Here is a 20,916-nt window from a genome sequence, read left to right as displayed (position 1 = left end):
AATCGCAAAGAGAGTTTTGCCGAATAAACTTGCCAGGTATATAATGGGGAAACTGCCTTGGCAATGCGGGGAAGCTGGGGGATAAGCCTCGGTAAGGTGCGGATCACGCGCCCGAATGATTAATATCTAATTATTACCTTAGCTTCTAACACCGGAGCTCGGGCTTTTAAGGTCTCCGTTTAATAGCTCTAAGTTATGATTTGCAACGCAGCTTAACCCTTAAAATTTTAGGTAAGAGTGTTGAGGTGACCGCATCGGGAGAACAAGGGCCGAGATATTGGTTTGTATCACCAAACAAAGAAAGTCGCTTCGGCGGTTTATTCCCGCCTTACCGACTATTCGGCTTATAGGTACATTTAGGTTTTATGTAGTAGACCTTTAAATTTTATTTTAAGGCCTCTCATATACTACTATTAGACTTTTTATTGCAGACAACGGTTGTTATAAAGAGATATCCATTTCTCTTTACGTAAAGAACTTTATTAAAATAGAAGAGAAAAATAGCGTTAATAGTTACGAAAATATCTATCATATTATATGGAAGAAACGAATTTCTCATACAATCTTCACCGTTTCCGTCTCACAACTCTCAAAAAACGGCCTTCCACTACAGCTATTTTCGGAACGTACCAAGGCAAAAATACCTATCCTTATCCAAGCATTCCCTTCTGTCGTCGGAAACAAGAGTAGTCCAGCCATAGCTTCCGGCTCGTTTTCTGTCTTGGGTATGCTCCCAAGAAAAAGCATTTTCAAACTTATAGTTATTTCCCTCGTCGCAAAATTATCAAGGTCACAGTAGCTGACGTACTCTCCACCCACTCTAAAAGAACGAAAAAGCCCCATTGGCCTATTATCTGGCGCATTAGTTATTTGAGCAGCATCCATGGCGTAACATTTCCCTCGGATCAATAAGTGGCCCCCGCAGATCCTTCCGAACGGATCGGGACCCATTAGGTCCATCTTGGCTTCCAATACTTCGCTCTCGGCATTTATGTTGTTCGTACGCGGCTGTTTATGTGGTATTGTTCCTAATGATCGCACCCAACTCCAAGACGGGGCAACGTAAGTCTCTGGTGCCACTATTGAAAGAATGAAGACGGTGAATGATCCATAACGTGTGAACTTCTCCCACAACAAATCGGAAAAGATGGTTTCTAACCACAATCCCGCTAGATATGTCCCCCTAGTCTCTGCCTGGACAGCTTTTGCAATTCCTGACAATGCAGGGAGGGCATCTTCGACGTAGGTTAATTTTCGCCACTGGTATGCTGGCCGGACAAGTCTGTCCCAGTTTCCAGACCTAGAAAGATCACGAACATCCACGTCTGCGAATTGCTGAATACTTTGCAAGAAGGGGTGTCTTTCGTAGGTTCCACACTCTGGAAGAACCCGGCCGTCAGCCATGAGTGTCACTTGATGGGGACCGAAGAAAATTTTCCGTTGAGACAGAAGCTCTTCCTGGTATGTCCAGCCCCTTTTGCACCAATCCGAATTGTCGTGCTCATTTACGAATGAGACACGGTCTTTGAAAGCAGACGAAGATTGATCTTGTAGCCAGATATGCCCGGAAATACCTTTACCCAACGAAGACGTATATGGAATCAAAGCCCGAGCGTAGTCATGTGGTTGTGCGAAACGTTCATGGACCGAACTCGCTCGTAATGCAATGACTGTGACATAGCTGCCTTGATAGATTTGCGCCATTTTCGATGCTTCAGTGTTCCAATCTTCCGGGTCGTCTTGAACTATGCAAAGCGCATCAATCCAGATATATTGTAATCCAAGCTTTCTAGTAACGGCAATTGCGTCTTTGAAGGTGTCAGGGGTTTCGTCAAGAATTATCCTCTCCATATGGTGTCCCAAGGAACTTTTGTTTGTCTTGAGAAAGGGTATATGGGGATCGCCCCAGCAGTAGCTTAGTGTTGCGTATCGAAGCGGTCCAGTGCCTTTAGGAAACAATACTAAACGCGGATCCTGAAATACAGGTCCCTCTCCAACGTCGAGTAGCCTTGTTGGTACGAAGTCGTCTGTTCTTTGTGCTTCCGAACACAAATCGCTTTCTTGGAGCCATGCGGATATCCTCGCTATTCCTTCATCAGAGAGCGGGTCGGCGCATGGGATGTTATTATCCATAATACGCAGCCACGAAGAAAGTTGCCCTTAAAGATATGGTTAGCACATTACCCGCGCTAAGGCCAGTGCAATGACATACCTGGACTTGCATATGTCTTAAAATACAGAAAATGGGGTTCTAGTCTCTCCAGAGATATAGCTATCACAAGCCCACGAAGCTCATTCGTGGGGCTCTCGTCTTCATCATCACGTATGATTGCTGATGGTAAGAATTCCTTCTCCCATTGGTAGAAGGCACCTTCTATAAAGACATTGACCGTGTCGGAGCTATTCAAGTGTGCGGGGACCTGGATTACTTTGTCCTGGATCTGCTTTAAGATTGAAGACCGGAGCAACTGGCAGAAACTGCATCCGTTTTCGCTGCCTTCCTTTAAGCTCGGTAGTCCTGGAAGCACGTCCTGCCTTTCGTACGGAATTGGACGGCGAAATTCCCGTTCCCAGAACTTCAACTTGCGCATCTTTGGGACGTCACCCGACCCATCCTCATCCTCATCGCTGCTATAATCTTCCCACTCACTTCCCTCCGACGTAGATTCTTCAATGTTTTTTCCAAAAAAGCTTGATGTCGGAGTTCTCCGCGTACTACCGGGTCCTCCCGTGCTTTCCAGTTCCTTATCGACGGAGCTTCTCACAGGAACAATGCTTTGATCTTCAAGTCCATGCTCTTGTTCTTCAAGTCCATGCTCTTGTTCTTCAAGCCCATGCTCTTGTTCCTCGAGTCCGTGCTCATGTTCCTCAAACCCGTGCTCTTGTTCTTCTCTCTGACCACTTCCGCATTTTCCTTCACCTTCTTCGCTGTGACTTTTGTTTTGGTCATCGATTTCTGAGCTGTCAATATGAAATCCTAAGCTGTCCACCGAAGAACTATTCCTACTTGAAATATGGTAACCATCGCTATCGCCATCGGAAAAGCCAAACAGATCTTCGTCGAAGTACATGAGTTTTCGAATTAACAACTCTCCGGAGACGAAGCTGAAATTTCTAGCAACCTTCCCCCCAAATGCGACGTCATCAAATTGTATGACCTTGCAAATGTCGCAGAGCCAGGGCCCTTCCATGTCTGCAGGTTTTTCCGACATGATGAAGTGATTGAGAAAAGCGCAAATTTGCACCGAAAAAGACATCGATCATCGCCAGATATATATCCACGCAAAGTTGTCAGCAGCTGAGCTGACACTTACCCCGCATCTCACAAGCATGGGTGCACATCATGAGAACGACAACCTCCTTTCCGTGTGACAACGCCAGATGCGCTCTCGAATGCGCTCTCGACTCCGAAAGCGAATCGGATTTCGTCGTCCTTGACCGATTTGTTAAATATGCCAAAGCCACACAAGGCTGCGTCAGCCCAACGCACACGCGATTTTCAGCGGTCACCCCATTCGGGGTCTCACTGCATCCGAGTTCTATGGCGAAGAATTATTGCATGGGGTCCTGCCAGCACCATGCTAAGACTTTGTGGACTTCGACTTTGTAGGTCGTGGCTTATAGGCACGGCCCCGGATGATTTCACCACCCTACGTGATTGATTCACGCTGCCAACGCGCAATTGTGTAATCCTACGACTTACTATACGCGACTAAAGATAAGCTGAATTACTATAGACGCATATATCCTATGATATCGTTAGTAGGGAGGCATAGAAGATAAGGGCATAAAGAGAAAAGCGTGAAAGGAAGAAGTATACAAGGGAATAGCACTAGGTCAATGAGGTAGAATTAGTACATATAAATATAATGCTAAGCCAAAGAAGTACTAACAGTTGCCTATAACAGGAGGTGGTGAAAATAGCTAGAAGGAGTAGTGAAACTCACCGGGGCCTATAGGCACAATGATCGAAAACTACTGCTAACACATCAACAAAGCTAGCGGATCCAACGCTGCACACAACAAACAAACAAGAGTAGCAAAAAACCTTAGCAGTAGTAATAAATACCATACATCATTATCATTACAACCACCAACTAACGAGCAGCCACCACACCCCACAATCATCATAAATCATAAGCAGCGTCCTCTCCCTCTCCCCTCCCCACCACACCACACCACACTCCGCAACCAACCAAAACATTAGATCGTAAAAGTCTTCTCATCCCTAAAGTCCCTGCTGGAGAAGCCGACACTAACGACAAACTCGCCCTCAGGGACGCGCCACTCCTGGGCGACAACATCCCAAACGCTCAAATCGCGGCGCATCAGCTCGAACCTGACCTGCTTCTGCTCGCCCTTCTCCAGCGGCACCTTCTCGAAGCCGCGCAGCTGGCGCAGCGGCGTGCCCTCGCCCGCAGCCGCGGGGAGCCTCACGTACAGCTGGGGCACGGCGGCGCCGGGCAGGTCGCCGGAGTTGGTGACCGTGGCCGTGGCCGTGTACAGCGTGTCCCAGAGGGCGGGGTTACCGCCGGGGGCCGCCTTCGCGACGGCCTTGGGGAGGCCGGCCGCAGACGCGTTCGATACGGGTGTGATGGCCAGGTCCGCAAGCTCGAAGCTCGTGTACGAGAGGCCATGACCGAAGGGGAAGGCGACGGAGAGGTTGTGGTAGTCAAAGTAGCGGTAGTCGATGAGCAGGCGCTCCTCGAAGTCCGCCTGCCAGGCGTTGGTGTCCTTGGGGTCCGCGACCTCGCGCGTCACGTTGGCGAAGTCGTAGTCCGAGACCTCGTGGGCGATGGTGTAAGGGAGCTTGCCCGAGGGGTTGACGTTGCCGTAGAGAACGTCGAGGATGGAGTTGCCGATTTCGTTGCCCGGGAGGTGGGCGGCGAGGATGGCGGTGACGTTTTCGTTGTCGGCCCAGGGGAGGACGTTGAGGCCGCCCGAGTTGGTGATGACGACCGTGTTGGAGCAGTTGCGCGCGACTTCGGTGACGACGTCGTCGCCGTCCCAGTCCAGGTGCAGGGTCGTGCGGTCCTCGCCTTCCGACGCCCACGTCTTCACGAACACGAGGCACACGTCCGGCTGCGGGTAGATTTGCTTCAGGAACCCGCCCGAGGTCGTCAGCTGCGTGTTGTTGAGGATGTACTGCACGTTGGTGCCGTCCTTCTTGGCCTGCTCCTTGATGGCTTCAAGTGGGCTGACGACGTAGTTGAGGCGCGCGGAGCCGGATCCACCGCCCACGGGAAGGCAGCCGTACTCGTAGTTCTTGTCGTGGTAGTAGAGACCGGTAGTAAGATCGCCGGCGGCGTTGCCAAAGACGCCAATGCGCTTGGGCGCCTTGAGGGGCAGCGTGTTGTTCTCGTTCTTGAGGAGCACGATGCCGGCGGCGCCGAGCTCGCGGATCAGCTTGCTGTGGTTGGCGCGGACGTCGACGTCGGGCTCGCCCAGCGCCTTGGCCTTGTTCCAGTCGTCGTACCAGCCGTCCTGCTTGTCGAATTCGTTGACAGAGGGGTACTCGCCCATGGACGGGTCCACGAGCGGGAAGTCCTTGTCCTGGCCCAGCAAAAAGTACGGCGTCATGACGCGGCGCACCATGTCGTTGACGCGCCACTCGGGGACGGTGCCGTTGTTGACGGCCTCGGTGAGGTTGGCGCCAAAGTAGGTCGGCACGCCTGGGAGCGTGGGCTTGAAGCTGATGCCGCCGGGCATGTTCATGTCAAGGCCGGCCTCAATGGACGCGACGCCAGAGTGAGTGCCCATCCAGTCGGACATGATGTAGCCTTGGAAGCCGAGCTCGCCCTTGAGGATGCCGTTCTGCGTCTTGGAGTTCTGGCACGCGTACGAGCCGTTGATGCGGTTGTAGCTGCACATGACGCTGGCGACGCCGGCGCGGACGGCGTTGGCAAAGGGCCATACGTACAGCTCATGCATGGTCCTGTCGTCGAGGTTGGAGGAAACAGACATGATCTGCTCGTCGTACGGGACCGCGTTGGGGTCGAACGCCTCCTCGGGGTTACGCTGGGTCTCCTGTTCGTAGGCGATCCAGTGCTTAGCGTTGGCTTGGACACCAACAGACTGCACACCAAGAATACTCTCTTCCATGGCGACACCGGTGAGGTAGGGGTCGGGAGAGAAACCTTCCCAGTTCCTGCCGTTGTAGCCGCTACGGCCGAGGGGACCTGCTACCGGTCCCAGGAAGACCTGGGAGCCCTTGCCCTTGAACTCCTCGGCAATGTACTTGCCACGGAGGTGGATGAGGTCTCTGTCCCACGACGCGGCGGCAGAGAGACCAGCAGGGAAGGCGCTGGCATAGTCAGCCTGGCGGACGGCGAGAGGACCATCCTGAAGGCAGAGACCCTTGAAGCCGACGCGAGGAATGGGTGCGATGTTTCTTTGAAAGCGGTCAGTAAAGTGGTTTAGCCATGTTCGGGGGGTCGGCCGCTTACCCAACGCATGGACCAGGGGCGCCGGTGAGCATGACGGCCTTTTCCTCGAGAGTGAGGTTGTTAGTGAAGGCCTCGGCCTTTTGCATAGCGGCCTCCCAGCCGCTAAGACCAGAGGCTTCAACGCCGGTCATGTTTGCTGGAGAAGATGTTAGCTATATTCCACTGTAGTCATCCATGCGGAACCACTCACGGGAAGGGTAGACGGGAGGGCTGTTGGTGAAGAGAGAGTGGTCCCAATCCTGGGCGGCATTGCCTACGGCGGCGACGGCCGCAGCGACGAAGAGGTCCCTCAGAGGCGCCATTGTGAAGACTGAATCAACTTGTCCGAGGTGCGTGGCCTCTAGATGTCAGCGGGCAAGCCCTCCTCTTAAACATGTCGACGGAGCATCGTCGGCCGCAGTATAGGCCGGAGGAAGCAGTTCGAATGGTGCCCGACGGGCGTGACGGGAAGTGAGGTGCAACGTCATGCCGTGACGGGATGGAGGCTCTTGTGCTAGCGGGCGGAGGAGTGCGCCCAAAAGTCCAAGATCGCGGAGCGGGGGCTCCACTCTCCCCAAGCCTGCTGACCCCGTAACCGATTGTTTCCATTGTCTCTCGATGTTGTCGGAAAATGTTGTCCCGACAAGACGTCTAGACCATGGCCACCATTGACCGCATCGCAGACCTACCTGGGTGCCCGGGTACAGCAGCAAACCACCTACCCAACGGCAACCCATCCAATTGAGCACTTACCGCTCCCCGCTCAAGCCTTCGCGCAGGAAACAAGCTCCCGACCCGACGCACCGCGCGCGCCAAGGCAAGCAGTTCGCGACAGTCGGACCGTCTCTCCCCATCATCCTCACGCGAGGCCGAAGCGGCGGCCACAAGGCCAAGGCAGGTTTGCGTGGAGTCTCCACCACTCGCTTCCCCGCGGCCGAACTTCTGCCGCGCGCAGTAGTGGGGTGGGTGGGTGGCAGCATCGTCAGGCGGGCAGACTGGACGGCACGGCACTCGGAGGCAGTCATCGGCAAGGCTGTTTTGTCTGTAGGTTGTCTGCAAGTCGTTGTTGTCGTTAATGTCGTCTCTCCCGCGCCACCAGATCCAACCACCGCAGCGCCGGGTGACGAGGCTCGAGCTACCTAGGTGCTTGGCAGTACGTAGAAGCAAAGCCAGGAAAAAGAAAAAAAATCGTGATGTTAGGTAACGCGAGGGCCACCCGCACCCCCACACATCCGCATCGTGACATCCCACACGCACGGCCGAGCCTCACTAGGCAGGAAACGTCGTCTTCTCCGCTCCAAGGTCCCCCCTCTCCAGACTTCTCCCGCCCCGACAATGTCCCGAATACTACCCTACGTCTTCCACGAGACGAGGCGGTCAACGGGTGGAGTCCCCAATGCGGCAGCGCACCCGACGCGGGGGGGACGCCCAATTCCACCCCGGGGGGCCCCCGCGGCGCCGAGTCTCCAGACTTGCCTTGTCGCGTGGACGCTAGGCACGTCATGGCGCCACACCATGGAAACACCCGGACCGTTCGGCACTCGCGCCTCAACTGCCGGCGCCGAAGGGAATGGACAGGCACGCACGAGAGAAAGAACGAAGGAGGGGGAAAAAGACTCGACAGACAGACAGATTTAGGCCCTTCACTCAACACCACTACGCTAAGCTATCCTAGCTAGGTACATGCACATGCTACGAATACCTACTAGCTACTACCAGTACATCTACTTACTCTACCTACCAACACTCGACCCTACGCCGTTTCGTCAACTAACGTCCAAACGTCCATCCACCCATAGTCTGCAAAAAACACGCACAAGAAACGAAAAAACGAAAGAAAAAAAAAAAGAACGATCCACCCAATCCACTCACTCCATCCTCACCTCACCCCCTCGCATCCATCCCCAGTCCCCAATCCCCAGTCCCCACCCCCCACACGCCACCATCTCTCGCTCTCTCACTACCGCAGCATTCCTTCCATACATCCCTGCCCTTGCCTACTTACTCCCTACCCACACAACGGACACGTGAACTCGCGCTCCGGCGCACCCGCCGCCACCGCCTCCTCACCACCACGACCCGGCTCGGGCTGCGCCCGTTCCACGCACCCCCGATGCCAAAGATGCCGGCACGCAAACACAACCAGCTGATCCAGCTGCAGCAGCTGCGCCTGTGCATGCGCGCCATCCGGGGAATCTGGGCTGTCGACCTCCTTGGCCGTGTCCCGTCCCTTCCCCTTCCGTAGTTTACTCGCCTCGTCCCCATCCCCGCGCAGGCTGCGCTTGCGCCCAACGGCGCGGCGCTCGCGCTCCTGTCGCCGCTCCCAAGCCTCCCACACGCCGCCGCCTGCGCCTGGCCCCCACACCCGCCCACTGCAGCCCGCGCACGCCTGGCCCTTGGGCCGCCAGCCGCGCTCACGCAGCTGTTGCACTTCGTCGACGCGCGCGAACACGTCCGCCTCTAGGAACCGTGTCGCAAGGCCTAGCAGTGCTTCCTCGAACGCGTAAGCTGCGAAAATGTCGGCGAGCACGGCGCGCAGGTCGGACAGCGAGGGCGAGGAACGCGCCGCGCGTGCCAAGAAGGCACGCAGGATCCGCAGGAACGAAGCAGAGGGCTGATGCGCGGCTGTGGCGCTGCGGGATGGCGGTGCAGGACGGGCGCTGGCGTCGTTGCTGCTTCCTGCCGTGGCTACTCCTTGCTGCTGCTGCTGCTGCTGCTGTGCCGCCGCCTTGGTTGCCGGTCCCGCGGCCATCGACGCCAACAGCGCGGAAAAGGTTTGCTGCACGTCGGCCCGCAGGCTGGTCGTGATCTTCGTCGTGTCGATCGGGGGCGCGCCGTCGTGGGATTTAGCCGCCAGCTGCGACGCGGCGAGCGACACGGCGCGCGTCATAGTGACCGTGACGTCGATGAGATCGAGCCAGAGCAGTTCATCCGACTCGAGATGCTGCTCCGATTCGCCGTCGCCGCTCTCCCTCCGCTCCGCTTGTGGCTTTCCCGTCGTCTGCTTGGCTTTGGTTTGGCCTTGGCACAGCCAGATGCCAATCTTGGTGTACTTTTGTACGGCTTCTAGAAGGTCGGCCGCCGTTTCCTCCGTGTTCGCTGTGTCGGGGCTCTCGGCCGCGGCGTCGAGCAAGCTGACCAGGGCGGTCTCGAGCGTTCCCACGTGCTTGACCAGTCTATCCATTGCGTGCCGAACAAGACCGCCTTGAGCCATCAGCACGACTGCCGCGTCGATCACTCCGCTCTCCTCCATGGCCGGCAGAACATGATCTAAACGGAGGTTGCCCGAACGAAGGACTCCAACGTAGTCGGCGACATGCCCTGGATCGAACTTGCACATCAATTGCACGTAGCGCTCCGTGAAATTCGTCATGACTTCCAGCGGTAGGTCCGGCTGGGCGGCCTTGACCTGACCATTTGCTTCCAGCAGTGCTCGAAGGAAGAGAAACTGCACGTATGAATCCGCGTCCAGTGCGTCCGAAGCATCCCTCAATAGCGATGGCGCATTGACTCTAAGAGTTCTTGCCGTCTGTGCAGCGTCGATGCTGGCGAGTTCAAATGCGTGTGCTGAAATGACAGCGTGAACTTCGGCCACCTGCTTTTTGTTTAGGCCTTTGTTGGGTCGAAGTATGTCTCTGATGCAATCGAAGATGGCAGCTTTGTCTTCAGTGTCGTTGAAGTAGGCCTCGAGCAGACGCGGGTATTGCTTTGCGCCGCTGAAGACGAACTTTAGCACGCGGTGGAAGCCAGCGCGCTCGAAGAGCGGCACCAACGATTCGATGTCGGGGGGATGGTAGACCGAAAGAAGATACTCGACGCTCAGTTGACAATCATCTGCAACTTCGTCCGACGGGTACTCGCACAGGCCTTCGACAAGTTTGTGCAGCGCGCTTCCAGGGAGAATGATGTACTGGGGAAATTTCGGAAGGTTTCGCGCAACAAACATGTTGAAGTAGATCGTATCCTCCGGTTCGAATTGTCCATCCGACATGACGCCAAGCAGGATATTAAGGATGTATTGACGCGTCGGTCTCCACGCAGGGGATCGTTCCCTTGACGTCCCGTTCGTCATACCATTTGGAGTAGATGCGTGGTCTCCGTTCAGGTAACTATCCTCAAAAGCCTCGTTCAGCATGCTCATGAAGCTTGCTGCATCAAATTTCAAGATCATTCGCAGATAAGGAAACGAATCGGTGGATTGATCGTCTGTCGGTGGACAAAAGATCTCGCCGCTTCCTCTTGGCCATTCGACAAGTTTTCCAGAAAAGATGTACGAGTATAATGCCGCTTTCGCCTCATCTGCGTCTTGTTCTACCATCGGTAGGCCGTTCGGGTAAATCCTACCTGTCAACGTAAAAGAAAGGTATGGAAAAAGTTTCATCGCAGAGTCCATGTCTTGCTCTCCTGCAGTCCCGTCTGCATCGGCATTCGCCAACAACTTCTTGACTATTGAAAAGAGATCAATAAGAGGGGTGATGTAATCGCGTACGGCCTGGGTCCACACGTAGACTAGGGCATCGTAGAGACTGTACTGCTTGCAGAGTATTGTCACCTGATTAATATCAATCGTGGAGGTTTCCAATCTGCAGATCATTTCTTCAAGCCGCTCTGCTCGGCCTTGAGAAGCGTAGTACGTGATGAGATCCTTGAGAACGTGTGGTGGTAGCGATGGAATCTCCTCGTCGACAATGTAGGGCTCTAGGACGTCGAAGAACGCACTCTCCGATGAGGCGTTTTGGAAAGCTTCGTATACATCTTCGAACAAAAATTCCAGCTCTTGCATGCTCAAGCAAGCGGAAAAGCTGACAGATGCAAGTGCTAGCAGCCGCGGATGCGATGCCTCCTTGTCTTGCTGGTCCTTGTTACGGGAAAATGTGAACTTCAACGAGGCAGAGATCATCTCTACAAGCTTTTCCTGCACAAGAGCATGCCTGGCCACATCATCACTGGGTAGCCCCACTGTCAGTTTGTCGGCGTCTCCGTTGTAGTATGAAGTAGCGAGCTCGATCGAGGCGATGTAGTCACCCTCTTCCATGAGCGCCAAGAGTCGGTCGGCCCAGTTGGACAGCGTGCCGATGGAGACGTCGTTGAAACCGAGGAGAAACAGTCGTCCCTTGTAAGCTCGGAATGCCATGTAGAAAGCGTCGGCCACCACGCCGTGCATCGACTCGTCCATTTCGTCGTGCTGCTCGACGACAGGATGCAGTTGGCGTGAGAACAGGTCCCGGTGATAGATGTGCTTCTGTAGCAAGTCAAATGAGTCTGTCATTCTGAGGCTGTTGTCCTCCAAGATGATCAGCCGCTGACTTATCGTTAGCACCCCCAGAACTGATCTACTGAGCCACTGCACCGCTACTATGGCTTCTTCAGTCCGCCATCTGCTGCGCGTTCGGAAATGGAGATTCGGTGGTTTGTCTTTCTCCGGCGTATCGTGTGCGTCAACGTCCAGCACAGTCAGGATGTTTGACCAGCAATATACTAGCTTCGTCTTAGACACGGCCTGCGGCTGTTCACCACCCGTTCCTTTCAGTTTTACTGCGGGGAACCAAGCGAGACAGCCACTCAAAGCGCTGTGCGGAGCAATTTCTTTCGGCCTTGTCGCCTTATGCTGCGTCTCTGCGATCGGCGTTGTAGACACAACTACCAGGAGATATGGAGTCAGGAGTGCTGTTAAACCCAAGCCATCTGTCGGCTGCTCGACGTTGCCAAGGGGAAGAGGCGAGAACGCCAGAACAGAGCTCGGTTTTCGTGGTTGGTCCATTTCATGAGCCAGAGGGGGGTACCTTCCAAGGATGCGGGCTGTCTTGACCGTCCTACCGACTGCACCAAGACCCCTGGTTGCCAGATGGGAGAATGCCATGCCGCCTTCATCAGCGGAAACTAGAGCCGTATGGCGTGTGCCGAGGAATCCAAGATGCAGAACCGCCGTGTCCGGGACATGTCCGTCCGCTTGCCGGTTTTCCAGTTGTCGCTTGTCGAGAGGTGTTATGTGCAAAAATGGTTTCGCTGGTCTAGCCAGTTCCCATGTGAAGATATTCCCCGAAGCATGGCCGCCGGCAATTGTGGTGTGGTCAGCTGAGAAAGCCAGGGAAGTTATGCTGCCGGATTCAACCGCTATATCAATGAGCATCTGCGAGTGCAATGGAATATGGCTGATTTACCTTTCGTGCCAGGACCAACAATCGATTTGAGGGTTTGGTGATAGTCAAAAACCAAAATCAAACCCTTGGAGGTCCCGACGGCGATTGATGCCGCGACAGCAAGGCATGTTGGCTTCCCGAAGTTGCGTTTTCCTATCTCCGAAAAAGCTTGACCCGTTATTTTCTTCAGCTTCGTCCACCTCACTACTTCCCAAGGAGGCTGCGGGGTGTCGGTGTCATCTTGATTCAAGAACGCGGGGCTGGAGACAGAGGACTGTCTAGATCGAGGCGACAGGAAACCGGGCGAATCAGCCCTGGGCGAGCCTAACGGCGAGGGCGAAATCCTAGAGGAGAACCGGCGCTCAAAAGGTTGAAGAGAGGCGGGCCGCTGGGGGCGGGCAAAAGATGCAAATGAAACGGGGGTACTGCTGGCGGGGGAGGTGAGGCCAGATCCCTGGGTGATAGTCAGAATTGCTCTAAATCGGTGCCGGAGGAGTAGCGCACTTGCACGGACGGGGTGTCATCAGGCGTCGAAACCGAGCCGTCAGGGCTTGCGTGTTCATATGAAGCCGTGCGATCGGGCAGTGAAGCAGGCGGGCTCTCGGGGGCCACATCCTGCTGTTGTTTGGCCTTTGCGTATGCGCCGTGGAAGGTGGTGCCATTGCTGCCTGCGTTCTGGTCCGCCAGCAGGTTTTCCTTCTCTTCGGCCAGAATGTGCTTCAATTCGCTGTCTGGCCTTCCCGGGAGCGGTGCGCCGTCCTCCAGCGCTCCGTTGACCTGTTCCACATGCACATCGTCGCTGCCACGGCTGACGTCGTTCTCTCCGTCTGCGGAGCTCATCTGGCGCCTCCGATGCTCATCGCTCCACCAACGGACTCTGGCGACGATGCGCTACCAAGGATGGCGGATGGGACGGGCGACGGGGATGGACGCGGGGCAGCTCGGAAGTTTGGGCGGGTGGGTAGTGGTGTCGGTCGACGATGTGGGCGCGCGGGATGACGGCAACGGGGGGGCAGCAGCGCGTGCGTGTGGGGAAGCTCTCAGAAAGGGTCAGCCTCATCTCGGAGCATTTACAGTCGGGCTTCTAGAACAAACCTGGGGGTGCGAGAATGGGTTCAAGCTGGCAGCGGACTTGCAGCCTTCGCCAAGGTGGTGCAGGGACCCAGGGCGCGAAGGCGGTCGCGAGGGCCCGAGCGGGCTGATGCGCGACTCTCTCCCGGGATCCGACTCGACGCAATCATCACTGCGCAACACCTAATTTCCGTCGTTGCCATTCTTTATCTAAATTGTTTCTAGTTCTAGGCCCTCCAACTGTCGTCATTCCCTTTCTGTCTGAGGCTTCCTCGTGTTCCGACCACTCTGAAACCCCCTTCGTTCGAGCCTTCCCGTGCGTACATAGCCACCCTTCCTTCCCGTGCTTCCTTTTGACCTTGAAAGCCTTCTTTGCCCTCCACATTCATTTCTCTTCATTTCATCTCTTTTCCTACCCAACCAACTAACTACTCTCACGGTTTTCATTTCCTTTTTTTCTTTTCTATTATCGGTCTGGTACACGATCAAAAACAAAAAAAAGATATGCTTCTCCCACGTCAGAATGCGGATGCCAGCTTCGACGAAGAAGAAGCTGGCTACGGCTACTCTGGCTTCTGGTTCACCAAGGTACCTTCCTTCCGTGCCCCCGGCCACCATGGGACTCTCGACTAACTTCATGCGCCCCCCAGACCGGCTATGCGATCAAGTATGCCATCTTCGGAACCATCTGTCTTCTCTTCCTGGCCTGGTTCATTGGAGGCACCTTTCATGCTCGCCGTCGGATGAAGCAGAACCTTCCTCCCCTTGCATATCACCGCGTAAGTACTTGGCTCGAGCGGGCGGCACGCGTCCTCCTCTGAGAGAACGCGTCACTAAACCTGCGACAGTGGCTGTTCCCCCGTGAGTACCGCGCACGGTTTGAGCCCCGACTGCAGGCCGAGTACGCCGTCTACCAGATCCAGACCCCGTACGGCTACCAGCCTTGGCCCGGAGCAGCCGGCTACTACGGCCAAGGCTACCCTCCGCCGCCGCCGGCCTACAACAACCAGGACGTGCCTCCCACCTACCAGCCGCCCCCAGGAGCGTCCAAGGTGGCTCCCGAGCAACAGTATCCGACTCAGTTCGCGACTCAGTACGCCACTCAGTCGCCTGCTTCGCAGAACTTCTCGAACCACTACCCCCCCTCGCCCCTCTACGCTCCGCCTCTTGGCCCGCCGCCCACTCCTGGCTTCGTGGCGCCCGAAGGCCAGCAGACCAATGGAGTCATCTCACAGGACCCAGCTCCCCCAGCGCAGGCGCACACGGGAACCTCCAACCCTTACCGACTCTAAAAAAGAAAAATCATTGCAACACGCGACGCTTTAAATTGTCAAAGAAAGAATGAGATCAGGAACACTAACCAGTCATGATACCTACGTGCCGGCACGGAGGTGCTTGCACCAGTGCTTAAAGAAACTCATGGGGCAGCCGAAATGCGCCGGAACGCTGAATGAGTACTACAATTTAGACTTAATTGGCTTGCTATCCGTTTTCATAAGTATCCTGTATCGTCGAAATAAATTTGTTTTGGCGTTTGGTGGTTAATTATCTGGTCGGCCGTGATTGCTTGTTCCGTGAATTATTTATCTTGAGCGCTGGCAGTGCAGGTGTTTGCGGAGCTTGGACACCACCCACGCCGCAAGTCACAACCGCAACCACCTTCAAACTACACAATCCTACTGTCCCAGTCCTCCTCTTCCGTCGACGGCGCGGCCAAATTCCGCGCAATCACATCGGCCTCGGTGTACCCGCCCTTGAAGGGCACCGCATCCTTGACCGTCCTCTTCCCGCCCTTCTTCCACGCAGGCCTCTCCCCGCGGGACACGCGTCCCACGCCCATCTGCCGCCACTTCCGCGGCGGGCGCACACCCGACGCCGCCAGCTGCGTCCAGATCTGCTCGCCGCGCTTGTTCCACCGCTCTGCCCGCTCCTGCTCCTCCTCCTCGCTGGGTTTCCACTTGGACCTCAGTATGCGCCGAATCGCGTCGGGACTGACTTTGAACTCCTCGGCTAGGAGGGGCGTCGTGAATTTGTAGGGGTCTTTGGCGTGCAGCGCGCGGATACCCTCTAGCGCTTCTGGAGAGAGGCGCTTGCGTGGCCGCCATTCCTCGCCGCCAAGCTTCTTGCGCAGCGCATCCTTGTCGATCTGCCAGTGCTCTCTTGCCTTCTTTTCGTCCTCCTTGGCCTGCCTATCCACCGCAGCGGCCTTCTTCTTCTCATCGGACCATCTTTCCTTCTTCTTCGATTTTGTGGCATTCTCCTCCGTCTTGTTCGGCTCGCGCGCTGGCGCATTCGCGTCTGCTACACTCTGCCTTTCCGCCGCGGCTGCCCTCTTCTTCTCCTTTGACCATTTTTCCTTCTTCTTCATCTTCTTCACTGTGGGAACGGTCTGGTCTTCAAGCTCGATCGGCGCGGGTGCTGTCGCATTTGTATCCGCATCTGCGCCTGTAGTGGCTGGTGCGGCCTGGAATGAGACAGTTGTCGGATACTTGTTATACCGCTCAATCTTCCGGCGCTGGGTCTTTGTCAACCTCGTTTGTTCGCTGGTTGGGGCTCCTTTGAGAATGTCCTCGGCGGCATCGTAGGCCTCTGCGATCTGCTGCTGATCCGACTCTTGTATCTGCTCGACAGTGTAGGAATTATTGCTCTGCGGCGTTGCCTCTGCTGAATTATCGCTAGAAATGGTTTCCGAGGAAGCTTGTGACTGTTGCGAGCGAAGCGGAAGTCGGATGTTGAAGGCTCTCAGTTGGCGTTGTTGCGCGACCAATTGAACGTGTAGGCGCGGCCTTGGGCGGACGTTGACAGGTGTGCCAGAAGCGCCTTCAACGAGGACGCTGATGGCACGGCATGAGCACCGGAAGCAGGCCATTGCGCAGTTTGTCGGTTGGAGTGGCGACAAGTGCTGTGTTGGTGGTGTCGCGGCGCGAAGTATTGATTCTTTTCTGCGACGAGCATGACTCGTGCAAGGTTTCTGGCGGCCAGCGGCAAAAGCTACCCAGATGCCAGACATGGGATGGACACATGGAATACATTCTCAGTATATTCAAATGATTCTTGCTGGATTCCAGAAAACGCCTGGGTATAATACAGGTTCCAAAGCTGGTCATGCGTTGCCCTCAGTCCATATCCATTTTATCGACGTCGTCCATTGTGTCCTCCCCTTCTACTGCCATGAAATCGTCATTCGTCGCATTCGTAGCGCTCGTCGCAGCGTCGCCGTCCCCGGGAGCTTGGTGGTTCTCGCTCGCCCTGGCTCTTGCCTCGATGATGGCCTTCCTCACGCTGTCCTTGTCCTCAGGGACCGTCAGGGAGCTCGGGACCTTGTAAAGCACGAGCTGATTATCGCGGGTCTGTTGGAGATCCTGCCCCACTAGGAGGTGTTTCGGGATGCGCGCGAGATGTTTCTCAATATCGGGGAGAAACACAGGCTTGTCCTCGTCTGACTCGATCTCGGCGAGCTCCTTATCTAGGTCGTAGATGTAGATCTTGTCCTTTGTATCCTCGAGCTGCATCCAGTCGTCGTCGCCGCCTCCATCGGCGGGCCTGGGCGGCGGGGCCTCTTGGGGTTCAAGCGTTGGCGGGGGTGCGCGCGACGAGGCGGCGACGGGTATGTAGAGCTTGCCATTGCTGTCTGCAGGAAGGGGAGAGTTGGTGGTCAGCGAGCTGAAATGCAATGTCATGGAGGAAGGGGCTGAGGCGTGCTCACCTATGTTTAGAAGGTCGAAGCGTTTGGCCAGGCGCTGGTCGTTCTCCAGGGCTTCGGCGGCAGACCGCTTGACGCCGTGGACTTTGGGGGTGGCTATCGACATGACCTCGGGGCTGCTCGCCATTCCTTCTTCCCCATCACTTGCGGATCTCACTCGCGTCGGGCTAGGGTTATTAGACTGCCAATTCACCCAACATAGCAAAGGCTGTGAATGCTGACGAGAGTTTGTCGACGGAGCCGGGTGAGTCACGGCGCGGCTGGCTATTTGAAGGCGCGCTCGAAGCTTCTACAAATTCCTAGCAACATCACCACCGCATCGCGCCTCGCCTCCACCCACACCACAAACCCTGTAGCTCTGCGCTCGCACCGCTCCACCCCACGACAACGACCTGCGCCCTACCCCGCGCCCCTCATCCTCCCACCGCCGCGCACCATGGCGTCTCTTGTCGACCAGCAGCATGAATGGTCCGCCGCGCGCGTGCGCAACACCTTCCTCGACTACTTCAAGAAAAATGGGCACACCTTTGTGCCCTCGTCGTCGGTCGTCCCGCTGTCCGACCCCACCCTACTCTTCACCAATGCCGGCATGAACCAGTACAAGTCCATTTTCCTCGGCACCGTTGACCCCCAATCCGACTTTGCTCAGCTCAAGCGCGCCGCCAACTCGCAAAAGTGCATCCGCGCCGGTGGCAAGCACAACGATCTGGACGATGTCGGCAAGGACAGCTACCACCACACCTTCTTCGAAATGCTGGGCAACTGGAGTTTCGGCGACTACTTCAAGAAAGAGGCCATCCAGTTCTCGTGGGAGCTGCTGACCAAGGTCTACGGCCTGGACGGCGACCGCCTGTACGTGACATACTTTGAGGGTGACGAGAAGCTCGGCCTGGAAGCAGATACCGAGGCCAGGGATCTCTGGCTGTCTGTCGGCGTCGCCGAGGACCACATCCTGAAGGGCAATGTCAAGGACAACTTCTGGGAAATGGGCGACCAAGGCCCTTGCGGTCCTTGCAGCGAGATCCACTTTGACAGGATAGGCGGCCGCAACGCTGCGCACCTTGTCAACCAGGACGACCCCAATGTTCTCGAGATCTGGAACAACGTTTTCATGCAGTACAACCGCGAGCCTGATAGGTCCCTCCGGCCGCTGCCCAACAAGCACATTGACACTGGCATGGGCTTCGAGCGTCTGGTTTCCATCCTGCAGGACAGGACGTCCAACTACGACACGGATGTTTTCACGCCGTTGTTCAAGGTCATCCAGGAGATCACCGGCGTGAGGGAGTACCGCGGCAAGTTTGGCGACGAGGACCCTGATGGCATCGACACTGCGTACCGCGTTGTTGCTGACCACGTCCGTCTGTTGACCTTCGCCATTTCTGATGGAGCTATTCCGGACGCCGTCGGCCGTGGTTACGTCGTTCGCAGAGTTCTGCGGAGAGGCGCTCGCTACGCGCGCAAGTACCTCAACACCGACATTGGCAACTTTTTCTCCAAGATTGTGCCGACGTTGGTTGAGCAGGTCGGTGACATGTTCCCGGAAATCAAGAAGAAGGAGCAGGACGTAAAGGAGATTCTTGACGAGGAGGAGCAGGCGTTCGCAAAGAGCTTGGACCGTGGTGAAGTCATGTTCGACAAGTACGCCAAGCAGTGCGAGGAGCAAAAGACCAAGAAGCTGTCCGGTGCGGACGTCTGGAGGCTGTACGACACGTACGGTTTCCCCGAGGATTTGACGCTCATCATGGCTGAGGAGAGAGGCCTTACCATTGATGACGCTGAGGTCAGGGAGGCTCAGGCTAAGGCCAAGGAGGCCAGCAAGGGCGAGAAGAAGGCTGGCGCTGCCATTGTCAAGCTGGACGTGCACGCCATTGGCCAGCTTCAGGAGATGAAGATCGCGCCGACCGACGACTCCGCCAAGTTCGGCAGGGACAACATCAAGGGCCAGATCAAGGCCATCTACCACCAGGAGAAGAAGTTTGTCAAGTCGACAAGCGAGATCCCCGAGGGCGAGCAGTTTGGTCTGATCCTGGACAAGTCCAACTTCTACGCTGAGCAGGGTGGTCAGGAGTATGACACGGGCAAGATCATGATCGAGGGCGAGCGCGAGTCCGCTTTTGATGTGCAAAATGTCCAGGTCTCGAATGGCTACGTCTTCCACACCGGTCACCTCAACTACGGCTCTCTCTCCGTTGATGACGAAGTTCTCTGCGAATATGATGAGCTCAGACGCAACCCTATCCGCACCAACCACACCGGCACGCACGTCCTCAACTACGGCCTGCGTGAGATTTTGGGCTTCGAGATTGACCAGAAAGGTTCGCTCGTCGCTCCGGAGAAGCTGCGCTTCGATTTTTCGCACAAGTCCGCTGTGACGGAGGCCCAGATCAAGAAGATTGAGGAGGTGTGCTCGGGCTACATTCGTGACAACCGGTCCGTCTACGTGGAGCCCATTGCCGTTGCGGATGCTTACAAGATTCGTGGTGTGCGCGCCATCTTCGGCGAGAAGTACCCTGACCCCGTCCGCGTTGTCTCCATTGGTGCTCCTGTTTCCGAGATCATGAAGGACCCCGACAACGAGAAATGGGAGAAGCTGTCGATTGAGTTCTGTGGTGGTACCCACGTTAACTCGACTGGCGAAATCAAGGAGCTCGTTATTCTGGAGGAAAGCGGCATTGCCAAGGGCATTCGTCGTATCATCGCTGTCACGGGTCAGGGCGCCTATGACGTCCAGCGCGTCGCTGCTGACTTTGACGAGCACCTCACCAAGCTGGAGAAGATGCCGTTTGGTGCGGATAAGGAGGCTCTGGCCAAGTCGACCCAGACGCAGCTGAATGAGCTGTCCATTTCTTACGTGACTAAGGAGGCTTTCCGCAAGCGCATGACTGCGGTCTCCAAGGCCATCTTGGACGAGCAGAAGAAGGCGTCCAAGGCCGAGAACAAGAAGGTCTTGGATGCTGTCACCGGCTACTTTGAGAAGAACAAGGATGCCAAGTTCCTCGTCCAGAAGCTCGACTACTCGCCTCACGTCAACAAGGCCATTACGGAGGCCATCAAGCACGTCAGCTCCAAGAGCAAGGACAAGACTGTGTACCTGATCTCTGCCAGCACGGAGGAGGGCAAGGTCGCTCACGGTTGTTACATGGGTGATGTAAGTACAACCTTTCTCCTTTCTCTGCACTCTTTGCACAATAGACGACTAACTTTGCAATAGCACTTCGAGACCCAGGGCGGCTCTGCCGGCGACTGGGCGAACCAGGTCTCGGGCGTCATTGGTGGTAAGGCGGGTGGCAAGGGCAAGACTTCGATCGGCCAGGGCACCAATGCCGACAAGGTCGATGAGGGTGTCGAGCTCGCTACCAAGTACCTGGAGAAGTTCCAGCTGTGAGCGCAGTCATAACCTTCGCATCTGCGTTATTTGCGAGTTGCATGATTTTATGTTGAACCGAAAAGCAAGGTCGTTTTCCTCTTTGTAGATAGATGAAGGAATTTGTCGGAGACCTGTACTCGTTGGCTACGAAATGGTACGTCAAATGGAATGGATTCACGCAGAGCAAACTGCCATTACAGGCATGTA

At 55.9% G+C, this 20,916-nt stretch overlaps 7 protein-coding genes across 7 annotated transcripts; 2 read left to right on the top strand and 5 right to left on the bottom strand.

Moving 5' to 3' along the window:
* Nucleotides 1-555: 555 nt before the first annotated feature.
* On the bottom strand, nucleotides 556-3,228 carry K452DRAFT_355379 (uncharacterized protein; the record flags this gene model as incomplete). Its single annotated transcript, XM_033545956.1, has 2 exons — nucleotides 2,213-3,228; nucleotides 556-2,159 (listed from the first exon to the last, which is right to left on the bottom strand). The coding sequence occupies exons 1-2, from the start codon at nucleotides 3,210-3,212 to the stop codon at nucleotides 556-558; spliced, it is 2,604 nt and encodes an 867-aa protein (XP_033402690.1). The 5' UTR covers nucleotides 3,213-3,228.
* Nucleotides 3,229-4,203: 975 nt separating this feature from the next.
* Nucleotides 4,204-6,748, bottom strand: K452DRAFT_294499 (glycoside hydrolase family 3 protein; the record flags this gene model as incomplete). Its single annotated transcript, XM_033541707.1, has 3 exons — nucleotides 4,204-6,391; nucleotides 6,447-6,582; nucleotides 6,637-6,748. 3 exons carry the CDS (start codon nucleotides 6,746-6,748, stop codon nucleotides 4,204-4,206), a joined length of 2,436 nt encoding a protein of 811 aa, XP_033402689.1.
* Nucleotides 6,749-8,433: 1,685 nt separating this feature from the next.
* K452DRAFT_218600 (uncharacterized protein) lies at nucleotides 8,434-13,405 on the bottom strand (the record flags this gene model as incomplete). The annotated part of the gene is made up of 3 exons (XM_033536369.1): nucleotides 8,434-12,539; nucleotides 12,587-13,019; nucleotides 13,070-13,405. 3 exons carry the CDS (start codon nucleotides 13,403-13,405, stop codon nucleotides 8,434-8,436), a joined length of 4,875 nt encoding a protein of 1,624 aa, XP_033402688.1.
* Nucleotides 13,406-14,140: 735 nt separating this feature from the next.
* Nucleotides 14,141-14,928, top strand: K452DRAFT_294497 (uncharacterized protein; the record flags this gene model as incomplete). The annotated part of the gene is made up of 3 exons (XM_033541706.1): nucleotides 14,141-14,224; nucleotides 14,287-14,415; nucleotides 14,485-14,928. The coding sequence occupies 3 exons, from the start codon at nucleotides 14,141-14,143 to the stop codon at nucleotides 14,926-14,928; spliced, it is 657 nt and encodes a 218-aa protein (XP_033402687.1).
* Nucleotides 14,929-15,086: 158 nt separating this feature from the next.
* Nucleotides 15,087-16,526, bottom strand: K452DRAFT_283161 (uncharacterized protein). Its single transcript, XM_033539724.1, has one exon. The coding sequence runs from the start codon at nucleotides 16,503-16,505 to the stop codon at nucleotides 15,303-15,305; it is 1,203 nt and encodes a 400-aa protein (XP_033402686.1). The 5' UTR covers nucleotides 16,506-16,526; the 3' UTR covers nucleotides 15,087-15,302.
* Nucleotides 16,527-16,752: 226 nt separating this feature from the next.
* K452DRAFT_337319 (uncharacterized protein) lies at nucleotides 16,753-17,445 on the bottom strand (the record flags this gene model as incomplete). The annotated part of the gene is made up of 2 exons (XM_033545259.1): nucleotides 16,753-17,267; nucleotides 17,343-17,445. The coding sequence occupies 2 exons, from the start codon at nucleotides 17,443-17,445 to the stop codon at nucleotides 16,753-16,755; spliced, it is 618 nt and encodes a 205-aa protein (XP_033402685.1).
* Nucleotides 17,446-17,775: 330 nt separating this feature from the next.
* Nucleotides 17,776-20,727, top strand: K452DRAFT_218807 (uncharacterized protein; the record flags this gene model as incomplete). Its single annotated transcript, XM_033536379.1, has 2 exons — nucleotides 17,776-20,490; nucleotides 20,554-20,727. 2 exons carry the CDS (start codon nucleotides 17,776-17,778, stop codon nucleotides 20,725-20,727), a joined length of 2,889 nt encoding a protein of 962 aa, XP_033402684.1.
* Between the last annotated feature and the right edge of the window lie 189 nt (nucleotides 20,728-20,916).

The sequence above is a fragment of the Aplosporella prunicola genome (assembly GCF_010093885.1).
Source record: "Aplosporella prunicola CBS 121167 unplaced genomic scaffold K452scaffold_2, whole genome shotgun sequence".
NCBI classification, from domain to species: domain Eukaryota; kingdom Fungi; phylum Ascomycota; class Dothideomycetes; order Botryosphaeriales; family Aplosporellaceae; genus Aplosporella; species Aplosporella prunicola.
This window is presented reverse-complemented; position numbering and strand designations above follow the sequence as displayed.

What these genes read in the sequence shown, in the direction of transcription:
- K452DRAFT_283161 (XM_033539724.1), bottom strand. Translation starts at nt 16,505, where the DNA reads ATGGCCTGCTTCCGGTGCTCATGCCGTGCCATCAGCGTCCTCGTTGAA.